Here is a 16,016-nt window from a genome sequence, read left to right as displayed (position 1 = left end):
GGTGTGGGTTCTGCATCAAGTGGTAGGTGTGGGTTCTGCACCAAGTGTTTTGTTCTAAACGCAGAAGGAGGCGACTCAGCAAGTCATGCCTTTGTTGTCTCTCTGACAGAATGCACTCCACATAGTCACTGTTCCCTGCTCTTCCACCATAGTCATGCAGATTTTTTCTTCCCTTTTCAAGTATTTATCCAATTCCCTTTTGAAAGTTCCTATTGGATCTGCTTCCACCAGTACCTTCAGGATCAGGACAGCTCGCTGCGTAAAAAGTTTCTCCTCACCTACCCCGTGGATTCTTTTTGCCATAATTTATAATCTGTCTTTTCCAGAAATTGACCAGTAAAAGCATTCTCTGTGCGTCCAGTCCATCAGAAATTCACGTAATTTTGAACATCTCTATCAAATCCCCCCCAAAACTATCTCTGCTTTAAGGAGGACAACCTCTACCTTTATAGCGGGAGGGGGAATTTCCCAGCCCTTCCCGGCGGCAGGATCCCCCGGTCCCACTGAAGGCGACCACAGCGGCAGGATTGGTGAGCCATACAAATCGCCATAGACTTCGGCGGGAGCAGACGATCCCACCCACGGCCAATATTGGGGAGCGGAAATCCCAGCAAGTGCCTCCTACAAACCAAAATCCATCACCCACAGTATCATCATTGATACAACCTAAATATGTCTGGTTTTGGGCATGTTTAGTGGGATGTTTCTTGGCACCTACAGCAAGGCGAAAGACCCCACTATTCGAAAATGAAATTAAATGAAAATCGCTTATTGTCACGAGTAGGCTTCAATTAAGTTACTGTGAAAAGCCCCTAGTCGCCACATTCCGGCGCCTGTTCGGGAAGGCTGTTACGGGAATCGAACCGTGCTGCTGGCCTGCCTTGGTCTGCTTTCAAAGCCAGCGATTTAGCCCTGTGCTAAACAGCCCCTATTCAACGGCACATTGCCATTTTGTTTGGCTTCGGGAGGAACTCACCATCGAATCAACACTTTAGTCATTTCTAACACTAGCAAGCTCAGCGACAACAATTTTTTTAAAGACAGGCCTGATCTTTCGACCTCCTCAGCGACCCCGCATAGCCTCCAGATACCCCCACCCCACCCCGCCCACCATCAAACATATCTCTTCCGGGGTCCTCGAGACCCCCCTTCACCCCACCTCTTATGGGCAAACCCAGGCCCAACCCCTGACATGGACAACCTGGCACCTGGGTACCTTGACACTGCAGGCCTGATACCCTGGCAGTGAACATGCCAAACTGGCAGTGCCAGGGTGGCACCACCAGGTGCCCAGATGGCACGTGCCAAGATGCCAGTCTGCCCAATGCCTGACCACCCAGGGGTCTCCAATGCCATTTTTGTGTGGACTATGTCCGTGTGGATCAGTCCTGAACGCCGCCCTGGCAAGGTCTCCCAAGCACGCCCAGTGAATCCTAGGCCCAGACAGTAAGAGTGGAAGAGTCCCCTTGCCAGCCATGTGTTGAAAGCAAAGGCCAAATCACTGCAGTACTTTGTCAGGCATCATCATGGGTCTATCCAGTGGGAGTCCATGGTCACCAACTCCCTCTGAGTGGTTAGCACAATTGCTTCACAGCTCCAGGGTCCCAGGTTCAATTCCCGGTTTGGGTCACTGTCTGTGCGGAGTCTGCAGGTTCTCCCCGTGTCTGTGTGGGTTTCTTCCGGGTGCTCCGGTTTCCTCCCACAGTCCAAAGATGTGCAGGTTAGGTGAATTGGCCATGCTAAATTGCCCTGAGTGTCCAAAATTGCCCTTAGTGTTGGGTGGGGTAGGGTGGAGATGCGGGCTTGGGTAGGGTGCTCTTTCCAAGAGCCGGTGCAGATTAGATAGGCCGAATGGCCTCCTTCTGCACAGTATGATTCTATGATATCTCGCACACTGTCAGGGCCATCAATTCAGAAGCCAACATTTGAAACAAATTGACTTTCCTCAAGATGAGTAGAGCTGAACAAAGGACAACAACTTGCATTTATATAGTGCCTCTAACATAGCACCGTGTCCCAAAGTGCTTCACTCTTTTGGCACAACGACACATGAAGAGATATTGCGACAGATGACCAAAAAGCTGGTTAAAGAGTTGGCCGGAATTTTCCGAAAAAAAACGGCAAAGTGTCAGGTTCTCCCCAGAAACACAGATATGTCCTCTGTCCACATCTTCTGACACTTTGTCAGCAAGAAAATGGTGGGCGTGTTTAGTGTAGTCACTGTGGCAGGGCAGGGCCTCATCGAACCAGCAAGCTCGGCTACACATTGATCGGGGCACGTTCTTTAAAGGGTACCCTGATCAGCGAGAACACTGAACTCCCTCCTACCCCCCCCCTCCTAACCCCCCCCCCCCCCCCCCACCCCCATGGCCATGGAGGAAACACCCAGAGGAAACACACACACACACATGGAGAGAACGTGCAAACTCCTCACAGACAGTCACCTGAGGTCGGAATCGTACCAGGGACCCTGGAGCTGTGAGGCAGGCAGTGCTAACCACTGTGCCACCATGCACTCTCCTGTACTACCCTCATAGCAGTGTAACCTTTTTCTTTTCCCAGTATATATCCAATTCCCTTTGGAACTTCGACCATTCATTTTGAAAACACGTTCTCCATCCTAACTCGTTGTGTAAAAGAAAAACTTGCCTCCATCTCCCACCTTGCTTTTTGCTTTGCCAATTATTTTAAATTTGCATCCTTTGGTCACTAGCCCTCAGTGGGAATGGTTCCTTCCTATTTGACCTACCGAATTCCAATACAAGCTTATGACATCAATTAAATATTCCCTGAACATTCTCTGCTCCAAGGAGAACAATTCCAGTCTCTACATATAACTGAAGCTGCACAGGCTGAGTACAATTCTAGGGGATTTACTCCAAGGTCTTAACTTTTTTCCTAAAGTGTGCTCCCCAGAATTGAACACAATGCTCCAACTAAGAGCTAACCAGTGATTTACAAAGCTTTACTATATCTTACTTGATTTGAGACCTGTTTTCTGGTGTGTCATGCCCCCGCCGGCAGCGAGATCCTCCATCCCAGCAGCCGGCCAAGATAACTCTATCTCTCTACTCATAAAGCCAAGGATTCCATATGTTTTTTAATGCAGAGCTATCGTGTTTTCCCAATTAGGAAGAATATCTGACACATTAACTGGATGGGCGGAATCTGTGCTCAGTCGTAGTCCTCATACTTTGAATCCGGGGTAATGAGGAAGGTAATGAGGCAGCACGGTAGCATAGTGGTTAGCATCAATGCTTCACAGCTCCAGGGTCCCAGGTTCGGTTCCCGGCTGGGTCACTGTCTGTGCGGAGTCTGCATGTCCTCCCCGTGTGTGCGTGGGTTTCCTCCAGGTGCTCCCGTTTCCTCCCACAGTCCAAAGATGTGCGGGTTAGGTGGATTGGCCAGGCTAAATTGCTCGTAGTGTCCTAAAAAAGTAAGGTTAAGGGGGAGTTGTTGGGTTACGGGTATAGGGTTGATACGTGAGTTTGAGTAGGGTGATCATTGCTCGGCACAACATCGAGGGCCGAAGGGCCTGTTCTGTGCTGTACTGTTCTAAATTCTAAATTCTAAATTCCTGCCAATTCACATTTTTATATTTTAAAGTGATGCTTTGCCGGAGAATACGGGTGGGATTCTCCATAGCCCAAAACCGAAATTGAGAATCGGGTGGAGAATGGCTCCTGACGCCGAAATCGGGACACACGCAATAGCAACCCCGTCTGTATATAATTATCAGGCCCACCCGCGATGCTCCGCCTCCGATGGGCTGAGTTCCCAACAGCCCTGGCCAAGTGTGGTCCCAGTGGTCGAGAGCGTCGCCACACTCAGCCGAGATCTGTGCCGCTGGCCGGAAGGCTTCTGCCAGGGCTCAGGGGGAGGACGGTGGGCAGGAGCTGGCTGTGTGGTCAGGCTGAGCAGGTATGCAGTCCAGCATGGCCGTGGTCATCTTTTCCAGCGTGTGTGTGTGTGTGTGTGTGGGGTTTGTAGACATGCTCAGATGCAACGTGTCCGCCTGACGCATGTGTGGCCTGGGACCCGGCGATTCTCCAACCATTTTCTGCGCATTCCACTCAGCGCCGGTGCTAGCCCCTCACCGGTACCAGAATCGGCGAGGGTTTCACGCTGATTTTCCTGTCGTGAAACACCACAAATCCTCCGTTGGGGCCAGCACTTCGACGCAGGAATGGAAAATCCATCCGGACATCTTTTGAATGAGCCTCTGGTGGAATTTTATCAGGCAGTTGGAGGTGGAATTGGTGATGGACAGGCTGGTAAACCAATGTCTGGCCTACTCCCTCTGGATTTCCCAGGGATGGGTTGCTGGGGAGCTCACGAGTCCCAGGGGTTGAAAGGCGCAGGCAATTAAGAAGCCGCTAAAGAGTCATTTTACACTCTGATTCTGGCATTTTGAACATCCCAAGTGTTAAGTGCCACCTCCGAAGGCTACGGCTGTCGGGTAAGGTGGTCACAGAACTGTACAAGCTGATGGAGGATGGCTTGAGGCAATTACATGCACGAGGTCACCTGCTGAACATAGCAGCCAAGCTGAGCATAGCTTTGTGCTCTGTTTTGATACCTGGTTCATTTCAAGGCTGCCCTTCTATCATGTGTTGGATTCCACACTCCACAATGCACAGCCTGCTAACAGATGACTTGTTTCTGTTATGGACAGGGGAGAAGTTAGTTTAAACAGCACTAATTTCTCCTCTCACCCCCCATCTGTAAATACAGAGGCAGGTCACGTCCATATGCAGCAAGACCTGGACAAAATCCAGACTTTGGTTGAAGGTGGCAAGTAGCTTTCTGCCGCAATGATCATTGGCAATAAGAGAGAATCTAACATTGCCCGTGATATTCAATGGCTGAACCCCCCATTATCAACATCCTGGGGGTTACTATTAACCAGAAACTGAACTGAACTAGCCATAAGCTCCAAGAGCAGGTCAGAGGCTAGGAATCTTGCGACTAACTTGCCTACTGATTTCTATCACCTACACCTATCTACAAGGTTCAAGTCAGAAGTGTGATGGAATAGTCTTCACTTGCCTGGATGAGTGCAGCTCCAACACACTCAAGAAGTTCAACACCTTCCAGGACAGAGCACCCCATCCACCACCTTAAATATTCACTCCCTCCAACACCGACGCACAGTGGCAGCTGAATGTACCACCCACAAGATGCACGACAGGAACTCACCAGGCTCCTTCAACAGCATCTTCCAAACCCACAATAGCTAGCCTTGGAAAGGACAAGGGCAACAGATGCATGGGAACAGCGCCACCTGGAGGTACCCCTCCAAACCATGCACCACCCTGTCTTGGAAATATTTCACCATTCTTTGACTGTAGCTGGATCAAAGTCCTGTAACTCCCTCCCTAACAGCACAGTTGGTGTACATACACAACATAGCCTGCAGCGGTTCAAGAAAACAGCTCACCACCACCACCTTCTCTAGGCCAATTGGTGAAGGGCAATAAATGCTGGCCTAACCAATGAAACCCCTGAATGAATAAAAATAACTTGTGGGAGAGAATGAAACCATAGGACACCATTTAAAAATAAAAGGTCTACTTTTTTTTCCTCAAGGGTGGTTAGTCTTTAGCAGCGGAAGCTATCATTGGATATACTCAAGGCTAAGTTAGACAGATGAATGATAAATAAATAAATAATGGGGCAGCAGGGTAGCATGGTGGTTAGCATAAATGCTTCACAGCTCCAGGGTCCCAGGTTCGATTCCCGGCTGGGTCACTGTCTGTGTGGAGTCTGCACGTCCTCCCCCTGTGTGCGTGGGTTTCCTCCGGGTGCTCCGGTTTCCTCCCACAGTCCAAAGATGTGCGGGTTAGGTGGATTGGCCATGCTAAATTGCCCGTAGTGTCCTAATAAAAGTAAGGTTAAGGGGGGGGTTGTTGGGTTACGGGTATAGGGTGGATACGTGGGTTGAGTAGGGTGATCATGGCTCGGCACAACATTGAGGGCCGAAGGGCCTGTTCTGTGCTGTACTGTTCTATGTTCTAAGCGAGTTAAGGGTTCTGAGGAGCTGACGGCAAAGCGGAGTTGAGCCCACAGCCAGAACAACCATGATCATGTTGAATGGTGGAGCAGGCCCGAAGATTTAAATGACCCATTCCTGCTGTTAATCGGTATGTTCCGATATTCCCAATTGGCAGCTGGTATGTGACCAGTGCATGGGGATCCTGCAGGCCTGCACAAAATTTCCAAGGAGCTGCCTTTATCCTCCATAGATATCTCCTGGATGTCAAGGGGTACAATTTCACCCCACACCCACCCACACCCCTGCAAAAAAGAAACCTGTTCACTGACATCAGTGTGTAACTCCATGCCAGATGCATATGAAAGGTTCATTAAGGTGCTTCCACCGCTCTGGGCATACCAGGTACGGAGCGGCAAGGGTGTCCCAGATCATGGTGACGTGCTGCACCCACCACAACTTGGCATTTCAAACAACTGGCTGCAGAGGATGTTGGGGAGAGGCCATCACCCTTGGAAGAAGAGGAACAAGGGAGCAGGAGTAGGCCATTCGGCCCATCGAACTTGCTCCCCTATTCCAACAGGTCAGAGTGAAGAAATTCACCTGCATTGCAGTCTTAAATGACCTGCCCCTTATTCCTTGGTTCTAGACTCATTAACCAGAAATATTCTATCCACATCATCGGGGTGGCATGGTGGCACAGTGTTGCTTCACAGCTCCAAGGGCCCAAGTTCAATTTAGGCCTCGAATGGCTGTCTGTGTGCAGCTTGGACTTTCTCCCCGTGTCTGCGTGGGTTTTCTCCAGGTGCTCCGGTTTTATCCCACAGTCCAAAGATGTGCTTGTTAGCTGGATTAACTATGTTAAATTGCCCCTTGGTCTCCAAACATTTAGGTGGTGTGTTAGGAGGATAGGGTGGAGGTGTGGGCTTAAATAGGGTGCTCTTTCCTAAGAGCCGGTACAGACTCGATGGGCTGAATGGCCTCCTTCTGCACTGTAGGGATTCAGGAGGAGGGGGGCCCAGAGGAGCGTGAACATTCAGAGGTGCGTCAATCACCATGGAAACTATACACCAGCATAGTCACTGTTACCATCCCTTTTCAAAGTTTTTTTCTCAAATACATTATCACTGCATTCTCAAATCTTCTGGAATGCTGCACCATCTACATTTCTGATTAGCTAGTGACTGCCAAAACCTTACTGGGTGGTAGAGGAAAGGAGGCATGTGTTGCCTGAAGAAATAAAGAAGGTATAATTATAACTTTAACAAGCTTGTTTAGGTCAATTATATTATAGTGCAAACTCAGAGAGCACAACATTAATCATCTACTTGTTGCTGAACTTCCAAATTGTACACAGAACGTGGAATATATTTTGCTGCACATTTTTAAAAATTCATTCATGGGATGTGGGCATGATAGCTAGGCCAGCACGTTCTCCCCGTGTCTGCGTGGTTTTCCTCCGGGTGCTCCGGTTTCCTCCCACAAGTCCCGAAAGACATGCTGTTAGGTAATTTGGACATTCTGAATTCTCCCTCTGTGTACCCGGCGCCGGAATGTGGTGACTAGGGGCTTTTCACAGGAACATTGCAGTGTTAATGTAAGTCTACTTGTGACAATAAAGATTACTTTATTTATTGTCCATCACTAATTGCCCCTTGAGAAGGTGGTGGTGGACCGCCTTCTTGAACCGCTGCAGTGCTCATGCTGTAGGTATACCCGTAGTGCAGTTAGAAAGGGAATACAGGCTGAGGTTATTCATGAAAGCCCTGCTTTCTCAACGTAGCCCAAGCCTCAGGTGTGGTGATCCTCAGGTTAACTCACCACCAGTCAGCTCTCCCCCTCAAAGGGGAATACAGCCTATGGTCATCTGGGACTATGGTAACTTCACTTTACTCACTAGAAAGGGAGTTCCAGGATTGTGCCCAGTGACAGTGAAGGACCGGTGATATATTTCCAATTTGAGAATTTGCACATTCTCCCCGTGTCTGCGTGGGTCTCACCCCCACAACCCTAAGATGTGCCAGGTAGGTGGACTGGCCACACTAAAAGTGCCCCTTAATTGGAAACAAAAATAATTGGTTACTCTAAATTTATTTAAAATGAATTGCTGTCCTCTGGCTCCCGAACCTTCTGATGGGAAGAGTCGTTCCCTCTCTGCTCTGTCCCCTCAATGGTATCATAGTATCATAGAATTTACAGTGCAGAAGGAGGCCATTCGGTCCATCGAGTCTGCACCGGTTCTTGGAAAGAGCACACTACCCAAGGTCAACACCTCCCCCTATCCCAATAACCCAGTAACCCCACCCAACACTAAGGGCAATGTTTGGACACTAAGGGCAATTTATCATGGCCAATCCAACTAACCTGCACATCTTTGGACTGTGGGAGGAAACCGGAGCACCCGGAGGAAACCCACGCACACACGGGGAGGGAGAATGTGCAGACTCCGCACAGATAGTGACCGAAGCCGGAATCGAACCTGGGACCCTGGAGCTGTGAAGCCATTGTGCTATCCACAATGCTACCGTGCTGCCCTTAAATTTTGGGTACCTCTATAAAATCTCCTCGACCTCTTCTTCGAGGAGAACAGCCCCATCTTCCCCAACCTTTCCACTTAGCTGAAGCTAGAGTGAGAGGGACAAGTCGCAAAGTAGCACAGTGGTTAGAACTGTTGCTTCACAGCGCCAGGGTCCCGGGTTCGATCCTCGCTTGGGTCACTGTCTGGGCGGAGTCTGCACATTCTCCCAGTGTCCGCGTGGCGTTCCTCCGGGTGCTCCGGTTTCCTCCCACGAGTCCCAAAAGACTTGTTTATTAGGTGAATTGGTCATGCTGAATTCTCCCTCAGTGTACCCGAACAGGCAGCAGAGTGTGGCGACGAGGGGATTTTCACAGTAACTTCATTGCAGTGTTAACATAAGCCCACTTGTGACACAGAATTATTATAAAAATCACGGGGGAACTAAAAGAATACTGAACAAAGTCAAAATCAATAGTAATGGTGGAACTAACTGGCAGCATATTGGTTAAAAGTGTCTCTTTTGTTAATCCCTATATCCCTGCAGTTGATGGACAATGGAAGGAGTGGAGTCCCTGGACAGATTGCTCAGTGACCTGCTCCAATGGGACACAGCAGCGAACCCGACAGTGTACTGCGGCGGCTCATGGTGGCTCCGAGTGCAGAGGGCACTGGGCTGAGAGCAGAGAATGCTTCAACGCTGATTGTACAGGTATGTGTGTTACTCGGTTCCTCCTCCTGTGGAAACTGGCAAAAGTTTGAGAAATCACCACCATTTCTTTTGGTGTGCGAGGGTGGGCTTTACGTTTCTGAAGAGCAACAAGAAACAGAGAAAAGGAGAACTTCAGTGAGTGTAGTTTTCAGTGATATATTGAAAACACACACGTTGCTCTCAGAAAAACGATGCAGCAGACTGAAGCAAACTTAGGCTGAACAGTATTGTGTAGTTTAACATATGTCCAGCAGAGGGAGAGCTGCTCCGTAGGCAGATTCTCAATTGTTAAAACAATAGGGGCTGGCAGGACAGCACAAGACAATGTGTCAACCAGGTGGAGCAATATGTTAAAAGCTTCATTTATTACCATTGTTATCATTTTGTGCATTCAGCACACAGTAAATCTTCCAGATTGATCTTTTAAAAGGAAGGATTTTTTTTTTCAGCTGATTGATTTCAACTCATTCCCATACACACATTATTAATCCAAAATAGGATTATTAATATCGCACAATAGTTTATTAGATTGAATATTTTAGCAGGGACATTCGGATCATCACAACTTCATTTTTAAAATCCCATGACAAATCCGGGAGGGAAGCTACTCGGATATCATAGGGATGCTGCATACTTAATACATCCATCGAGAATGTAACATACACCTGGGAATGGGCACAGCTGTCAACAATGCAGTGAGACTGGGGCACATCTGTTTATACTGCTCAGAAACAGGGGTGCTTCTGTCTGCACTGTTGGGCGACAGGAGCGTATTAGTCTAGACTGTTTGAAATCTGGGAATATCAGGCCAAACTACTGCTGTGGACACATCTGTCCAGACTGCTGGAAGACCCAGGATTACATGTCCAGTCTGCTGGGAGGCACCGACACAACTGTCTAGACTGCTTGAGACATAGGCAGATCTGTCGAGACTGCTGGGAAATAGAAATATCTGCCATTACCACTGGAACACTGGGGAAGATCTATCTAGACTGTAAAGAGACCTGGGAACATCTGCCAAGACTGCTGGGAGGCTGAGGACATCTGTCTAGACTGAAGAGAGTGGGGAACATCTATCTAGGCTGCTGAGAGATGGGAACATCCGTCCGGACTGCTGGAAAACTGGGAAATATATGTAACCCATCAGGGATCCACAGAGCCACCTGCCTAGATTGTCAGAAATCTTTTCAGAGAGAAAGGTGGCCTAACAGAAACTTTAGCCAATGCCTGCATTCACATTGTCGCTTCCCTGCTGTGCAGTTGCTATGTTTCTGGGTGCAGGTTCCTGTCTAAACCTTTGTACTGAAGTTAAAACACATGCTTCATAAACAATTTATAAAGAGTTCACAGAAATCTGTTTTATTTGGTATAGACGCACTTCAGTCTGTCTCTTTTACCTTGTCTATTTTACCTGCTTCATCCTTACTCGCTTTAAATTTACCCACTTCTCTTTCTGAGGTACAGACCTCCTTTCAGAATGATTGGAGTACCAAAGACGTGATGCCCCAATACCAATAGATATTGGGCGCTAGTGGAAAGTAACCTCTCTTCAGCATATGCTTGGTCCTGATGAGCTCTTTCCTTGCCTTCCACTCCTTTGCAAAGCAAGACCATGGTTGAGCTGAACAGTTTGGAGTGTTTTCACTTCAAAGGGCAGTAAAGACAGACCTTCAAACCCAGGGATAGTTAGAAGCTTTTCCCAGGGTTTGAAGAGTCAATTACTGGGAGACACAGGTTTAAGGGGCAAAGTTGAGAGGAGATGTACGAGGCAAGTTTTTTTTACACAGAGGGTCGTGGGTGGCTGGAACTCGCTGCTGGAGGAGGTGGTGGAAGCAGTTCGGATAGTGACGTTTAAGAAGCATCTTGATAAATACATGAATAGGATGGGAATAGAGAGATACGGACTCCGGAAGTGTAGAAGGTTTTAGCTCAGACGGGCAACACGGTTGGCGCAGGCTTGGAAGGCTGAAAGGCCTGCTCCTGTGCTGTACTTTCCTTTGTTCTTTGTTCAGGGAGCACTATTGAGGAACACAGTCACTGGATTCAGAAAACCAACCAGATGAGGAGTCTCTTGTCGATCTTTGAAGACAACCCCCCCCACCTCCCAATATCGTTCTGACAGATGCTGCTTTCAGTTGTTGAACTGTGCACCCACCGTTTCCTTGTAGCACAGTGGGTAACGTCCCTGCCTCTGTGTTAGAAGCTCTGCACCAACCCAGGACTCGATGGCCAAAGGAAGATTTGTCAACTTTACAGTCCGACATGTTAAGCATCATTCTGTAAATTCTTCCAACACATGCCCTGGCGGGTGCTAAGCCTGGGAGAGATTCCTGGAAAGAATGTTGAAGCTTCCGCCATCAGGAAGGAGGATTTTCTCCCCGCCGTGGTGTATTTTGCGACAGTGGAGGTGGCCCATTATTGGCCGGCGGTAGGGTCTTCCTATCCTGCAGTTGTTCACCCCCTCTGCCACTGGGGAACCCACAGCAGAGGGGGTTGGGGTCACCATTGGTGGGACCGGAGGATCCCGCCGGTGGGAACAGTCGGCAAATTCCACCCACTATCCATGGCTCTGGCCTCCAATGTACAAGTAAAAATTGCACGTTGCCACGGCAACCGAGTGTTCTGTAACACCACCACCTCAATTTTCAAAGGGAATATGAGCAGTGAGTCAGGTCACAAGAGAACCCAACACAGCTCACAATGCAAATGTTATACAACACTCTTTGTTTGCCAGTTTAACTATGTCAGTCTCATTGCTTTACCTTGACCCAACCCTCGGCCACAGCAGTTTTCCAATCGCCCATTGGTGCTCACTAGCCACAACTGTAGATTCATATTCACTGCAGCGAATTCCATCCTCATCTGTAGGGTTTTACCTTCATAATTTTAATTCAGCTTCTTTTATTTCATCCAAGAAAATGGAAAATGGAATCCCTGGGGCCACTGGAGTGGATGTTCGAAATCTTGTGATGGAGGCTGGCAGAGAAGAATCCGAGTGTGCCAGGGCCTGGCGGTCACTGGGAAGCATTGTGAAGGACTTGGGGAAGAGATTCAAAAGTGCAGTGAGCAGAGGTGTCCTGGTAAGAAGCCCACTTCTTTGATCATTCTTTATGAAGTAACCAAGCTCGGCAACTCTAGATTTCAGCACAGTCCTTGGCTCAGTTGAAAACACTCTCTCGCATCTTATGGAGTCCAAAACCTAGGTTGACAGTCCATAAGTACTGAAGAGGTGCTGCACTGTCAGAGGTACCGTCTCTGGGGTGAGATGTTAAACCCGTCTGTCCCGTCAGGCTGGAGAAGGTGACATATGCCATTATTCATAGATAAGCAGGGGTCTTGTCTCTTGTGTCTCAGCCAGTATTTAGCATTTGACCAACATCGAAATTAATCTACTCCACCCATTCTCTTCAACAGTGTAAAACATACGTTTCTGACTCTTTTCAGTTCTGAAGCAGTCACACGGACTTGAAAACTATCATTGACACTCCCTTTGTCTTGTGTCCAGACATCACATCATTGTTCAATCTCCCCTGAGCTCTCACCATTCCCTGACCTCCTATTTTACTCCACCCCATCTCTGGAACGGTATAAAACCTAGCACATTTCTGTGGGCGCCGCTCCTGAAATTTGGTACGGAGAGACGGAGAATCCAGCCCTCTGTTTCTCACTCCGTTAGTGTTGCCGGGTCAGCTGAGGTTTTGCAAAAATGTTCTGCTTTTAATCACAAATGCAGCCACAGTCGATCATTTTGCTATTCCGTGGATATTTGAAGGAGGAATTTCTGTTGAATTGGTCAGTCTCTATGCCTCTAACCTCAACAGGTTTCCCTAACTTTGCCCTCTGGCTGTCATCAATAGCAGAACCAGAGTCTCCAGCATTGGAACAGGACAATCAGTACCATGTTGGTGTTTGTGTGCCTGTTCGCGCCCCACTCTCCCCATCTTCAATTAACACTGGCCGGGATTCTCCGTTGCGAGTACCTCCCCCTTCCCCGCTACCAATGAGGATGGAAAATTTGGCGCTCAGCCAAATCCCCCATCCACTGCATCGGAGTGTCCAGCTGCCCTGAATGGACGGAGAATCCCACGCCCACGCCCTCCCATCAGCAAAAACCGCTATCCCTCTTTCCCTTCATGTCTTTATCCAGCTTCCCTTAAATACATCTGTTTGCCTAAACTATTCCGCATTGTAATCTAATTGATGGGGTGGAGACAATTATGGGCTTGGGCTTGGGCTTGGGCTTGGGCTTGGGCTCTCCCCCCCCCCCCCCCCCCCCCAAAGGCGAAGGCTGCCTCTGGAGGCGGGGGATTGTGTACCATTTTCCCTTGTTTTCTGAGCACTTGCAAACCACCAAGTGGGCAACGGGAAACCTTCTCTAAGGCCACTCTGGAATTATGCAGCAGGGGAAGTGCGGTAAAGCAGCCCTGATTCGGATCTCCACCCACCTCTCTGGTTTGGCTCCGTCTGCAATTAGCTGACACCAGGCATTCATTCCGCACCAATCACATGGAGTCAATCCTGGCAGTTCGATGGCTAAGGGCAATGGCCAAATAAGCTTCTGAGCCACAGAGATCAGATTGGCTCAGGTTGGGCACTTAGTAGGTGCGGCATGAGCTGGTTCCAAATGAAGCAATAATCAGGACACCCCAACTAATCACTGTGTCTGTAGGATAAGGAGGGAGTCAAAGAAAACCATTTAGATTGCTGTTCCACGGTGTCCTTGATGCTCCGACTGGAGCACACATGTTACATGGCAGCGCTGCGCAATCACCAGTGAGAACAGAATTGAATTGAGTTCAGTTCCATGGCTGACCACAATTGAATTATTTCCTGGTTCTGTACAATGTCAATGTTTAACTTGGAGGAGCTGCTGGAGGTCTGGCAAAGCTCATTCCTGGAAGAAACCGAGAGCTGAAACGTTCTAATAAGGGAACAATTATTTTCTGTGAACATTTTAGTATATGTGTATATGTTTGAACATAAGAACTAGGAGCAGGAGAAGGCCATCTAGCCCCTCGAGCCTGCTCCGCCACCCAATGAGATCATGGCTGATCTTTTGTGGACTCAGCTCCACTTTCCGGCCCGAACACCATAACCCTTAATCCCTTTATTTTTCAAAAAACTATCTATCTTTATCTTAAAAACATTTAATGAAGCAGCGTCAACTGCTTCACTGGGCAAGGAATTCCATAGGTTCACAGCCTTTTGGGTGAAGAAGTTCCTCCTAAACGCAGTCCTAAATCTACTTCCCCTTATTTTGAGGCTATGCCCCCTAGTTCTGCTTTCACCCACCAGTGGAAACAACCTGCCCGCATCTATCCTATCTATTCGCTTCATAATTTTATATGTTTCAAGAAGATCTCCTCGCATCCTTCTAAATTCCAATGAGTACAGTCCCAGTCTACTCACCCTCTCCTCATAATCCAACCCCCTCAGCCCTGTGATTAACTGAGTGAATCTCCTCTGCACACCCTCCAGCGCCAGTACATCCTTTCTCAGGTAAGGAGACCAAAACTGAACATAATACTCCAGGTGTGGCTTCACTAACACCTTATACAATTGCAGCATAACCTCCTTAGTCTTAAACTCCATCCCTCTAGCAATAAAGGACAAAACTCCATTTGCCTTCTTAATCACCTGTTGTACCTGTAAACCAACTTTTTGTGACTCATGCACTCGCACACCCAGGTCTCTCTGCACAGCGGCATGTTTTAATATTTTATGATTTAAATAATAATCCCTTTTGCTATTATTCTGACAAAAATGGATAACCTCACATTTGTCAATATTGTATTCCATCTGCCAGACCCTAGCCCATTCACTTAACCTATCCAAATCCCTCTGCTGACTTCCGGTATCTCTGCACTTTTTGCTTTACCACTCATCTTAGTGCCGTCTGTAAACTTGGACACATTGCACTTGGTCCCCAACTCCAAATCATCTATATAAATTGTGAACAATTGTGGGCCCAACACTGATCCCTGAGGGACACCACTAGCGACTGATTGCCAACCAGAGAAAGACCCATTAATCCCCACTCTTTTCTTTCTATTAATTAACCAATCCTCAATCCATGCTACTACTTTACCCTTAATGCCATGCATCTTTATCTTATGCTTTTGTGTGTAACCTTGTTAAAAGCTTTCTGGAAATCCAGATATACCACATCCATTGGCTCCCCATTATCTACTGCACTGGTAATGCCCTCAAAAAATTCCACTAAATTGGTTAGACACAACCTGCCCTTTATGAACCCATGCAGCGTTTGCCCAATGGGACAATTTCCATCCAGATGCCTTGCTATTTCTTCCTTGATGATAGATTTCAGCATCTTCCCTTCTACCGAAGTTATGCTCACTGGCCTACAAGTACCCGCTTTCTGCCTACCTCTTTTTCAAAACAGTGGTGTCACATTTGCTAATTTCCAATCCACCGGGACCATATCAGAGTCTCGTGGATTCTGGTGAATTATCACTAGTGCATTTGCAATTTCCCTAGCCGTCTCTTTTAGCACTCTGGGATGCATTACATCAGGACCAGGAGACCTGTCTACCTTTAGCCCCATTAGCTTGCCCATCACAACTTCCTTAGTGATAACAATCATCTCAAGGTCCTCACCTGTCACAGCCTCATTTCTATCACTCACTGGCATGTTATTTGTGTCTTCCACTGTGAAGACCGACCCAAAAAACCTGTTCAGTTCCTCAGCCATTTCCTCCTCTCCCATTATTAAATCTCCCTTCTCATCCTCTAAAGGACCAATATTTACCTCAGTCACTCTTTTTTGTTTTATATAT

The 16,016-nt window shown here is 47.9% G+C and overlaps 1 protein-coding gene across 15 annotated transcripts in view; it reads left to right on the top strand.

Annotated features, from left to right (window-relative positions):
- The window catches only part of adgrb3 (adhesion G protein-coupled receptor B3), a 920,539-nt gene that overhangs the window by 441,371 nt on the left and 463,152 nt on the right, over window positions 1-16,016 (top strand). For all 15 annotated transcript variants that reach the window (XM_038800688.1, XM_038800695.1, XM_038800692.1 and 12 more), the window contains 2 exons: window positions 9,055-9,219; window positions 12,135-12,299. In XM_038800688.1, the coding sequence (XP_038656616.1) occupies window positions 9,055-9,219; window positions 12,135-12,299 (330 nt within the window). The remainder of the gene's footprint in view (window positions 1-9,054; window positions 9,220-12,134; window positions 12,300-16,016) is intronic.

This window comes from Scyliorhinus canicula, chromosome 6 (genome assembly GCF_902713615.1).
Source record: "Scyliorhinus canicula chromosome 6, sScyCan1.1, whole genome shotgun sequence".
In the NCBI taxonomy this organism is placed as follows: Eukaryota; Metazoa; Chordata; class Chondrichthyes; order Carcharhiniformes; family Scyliorhinidae; genus Scyliorhinus; species Scyliorhinus canicula.
This window is presented reverse-complemented; position numbering and strand designations above follow the sequence as displayed.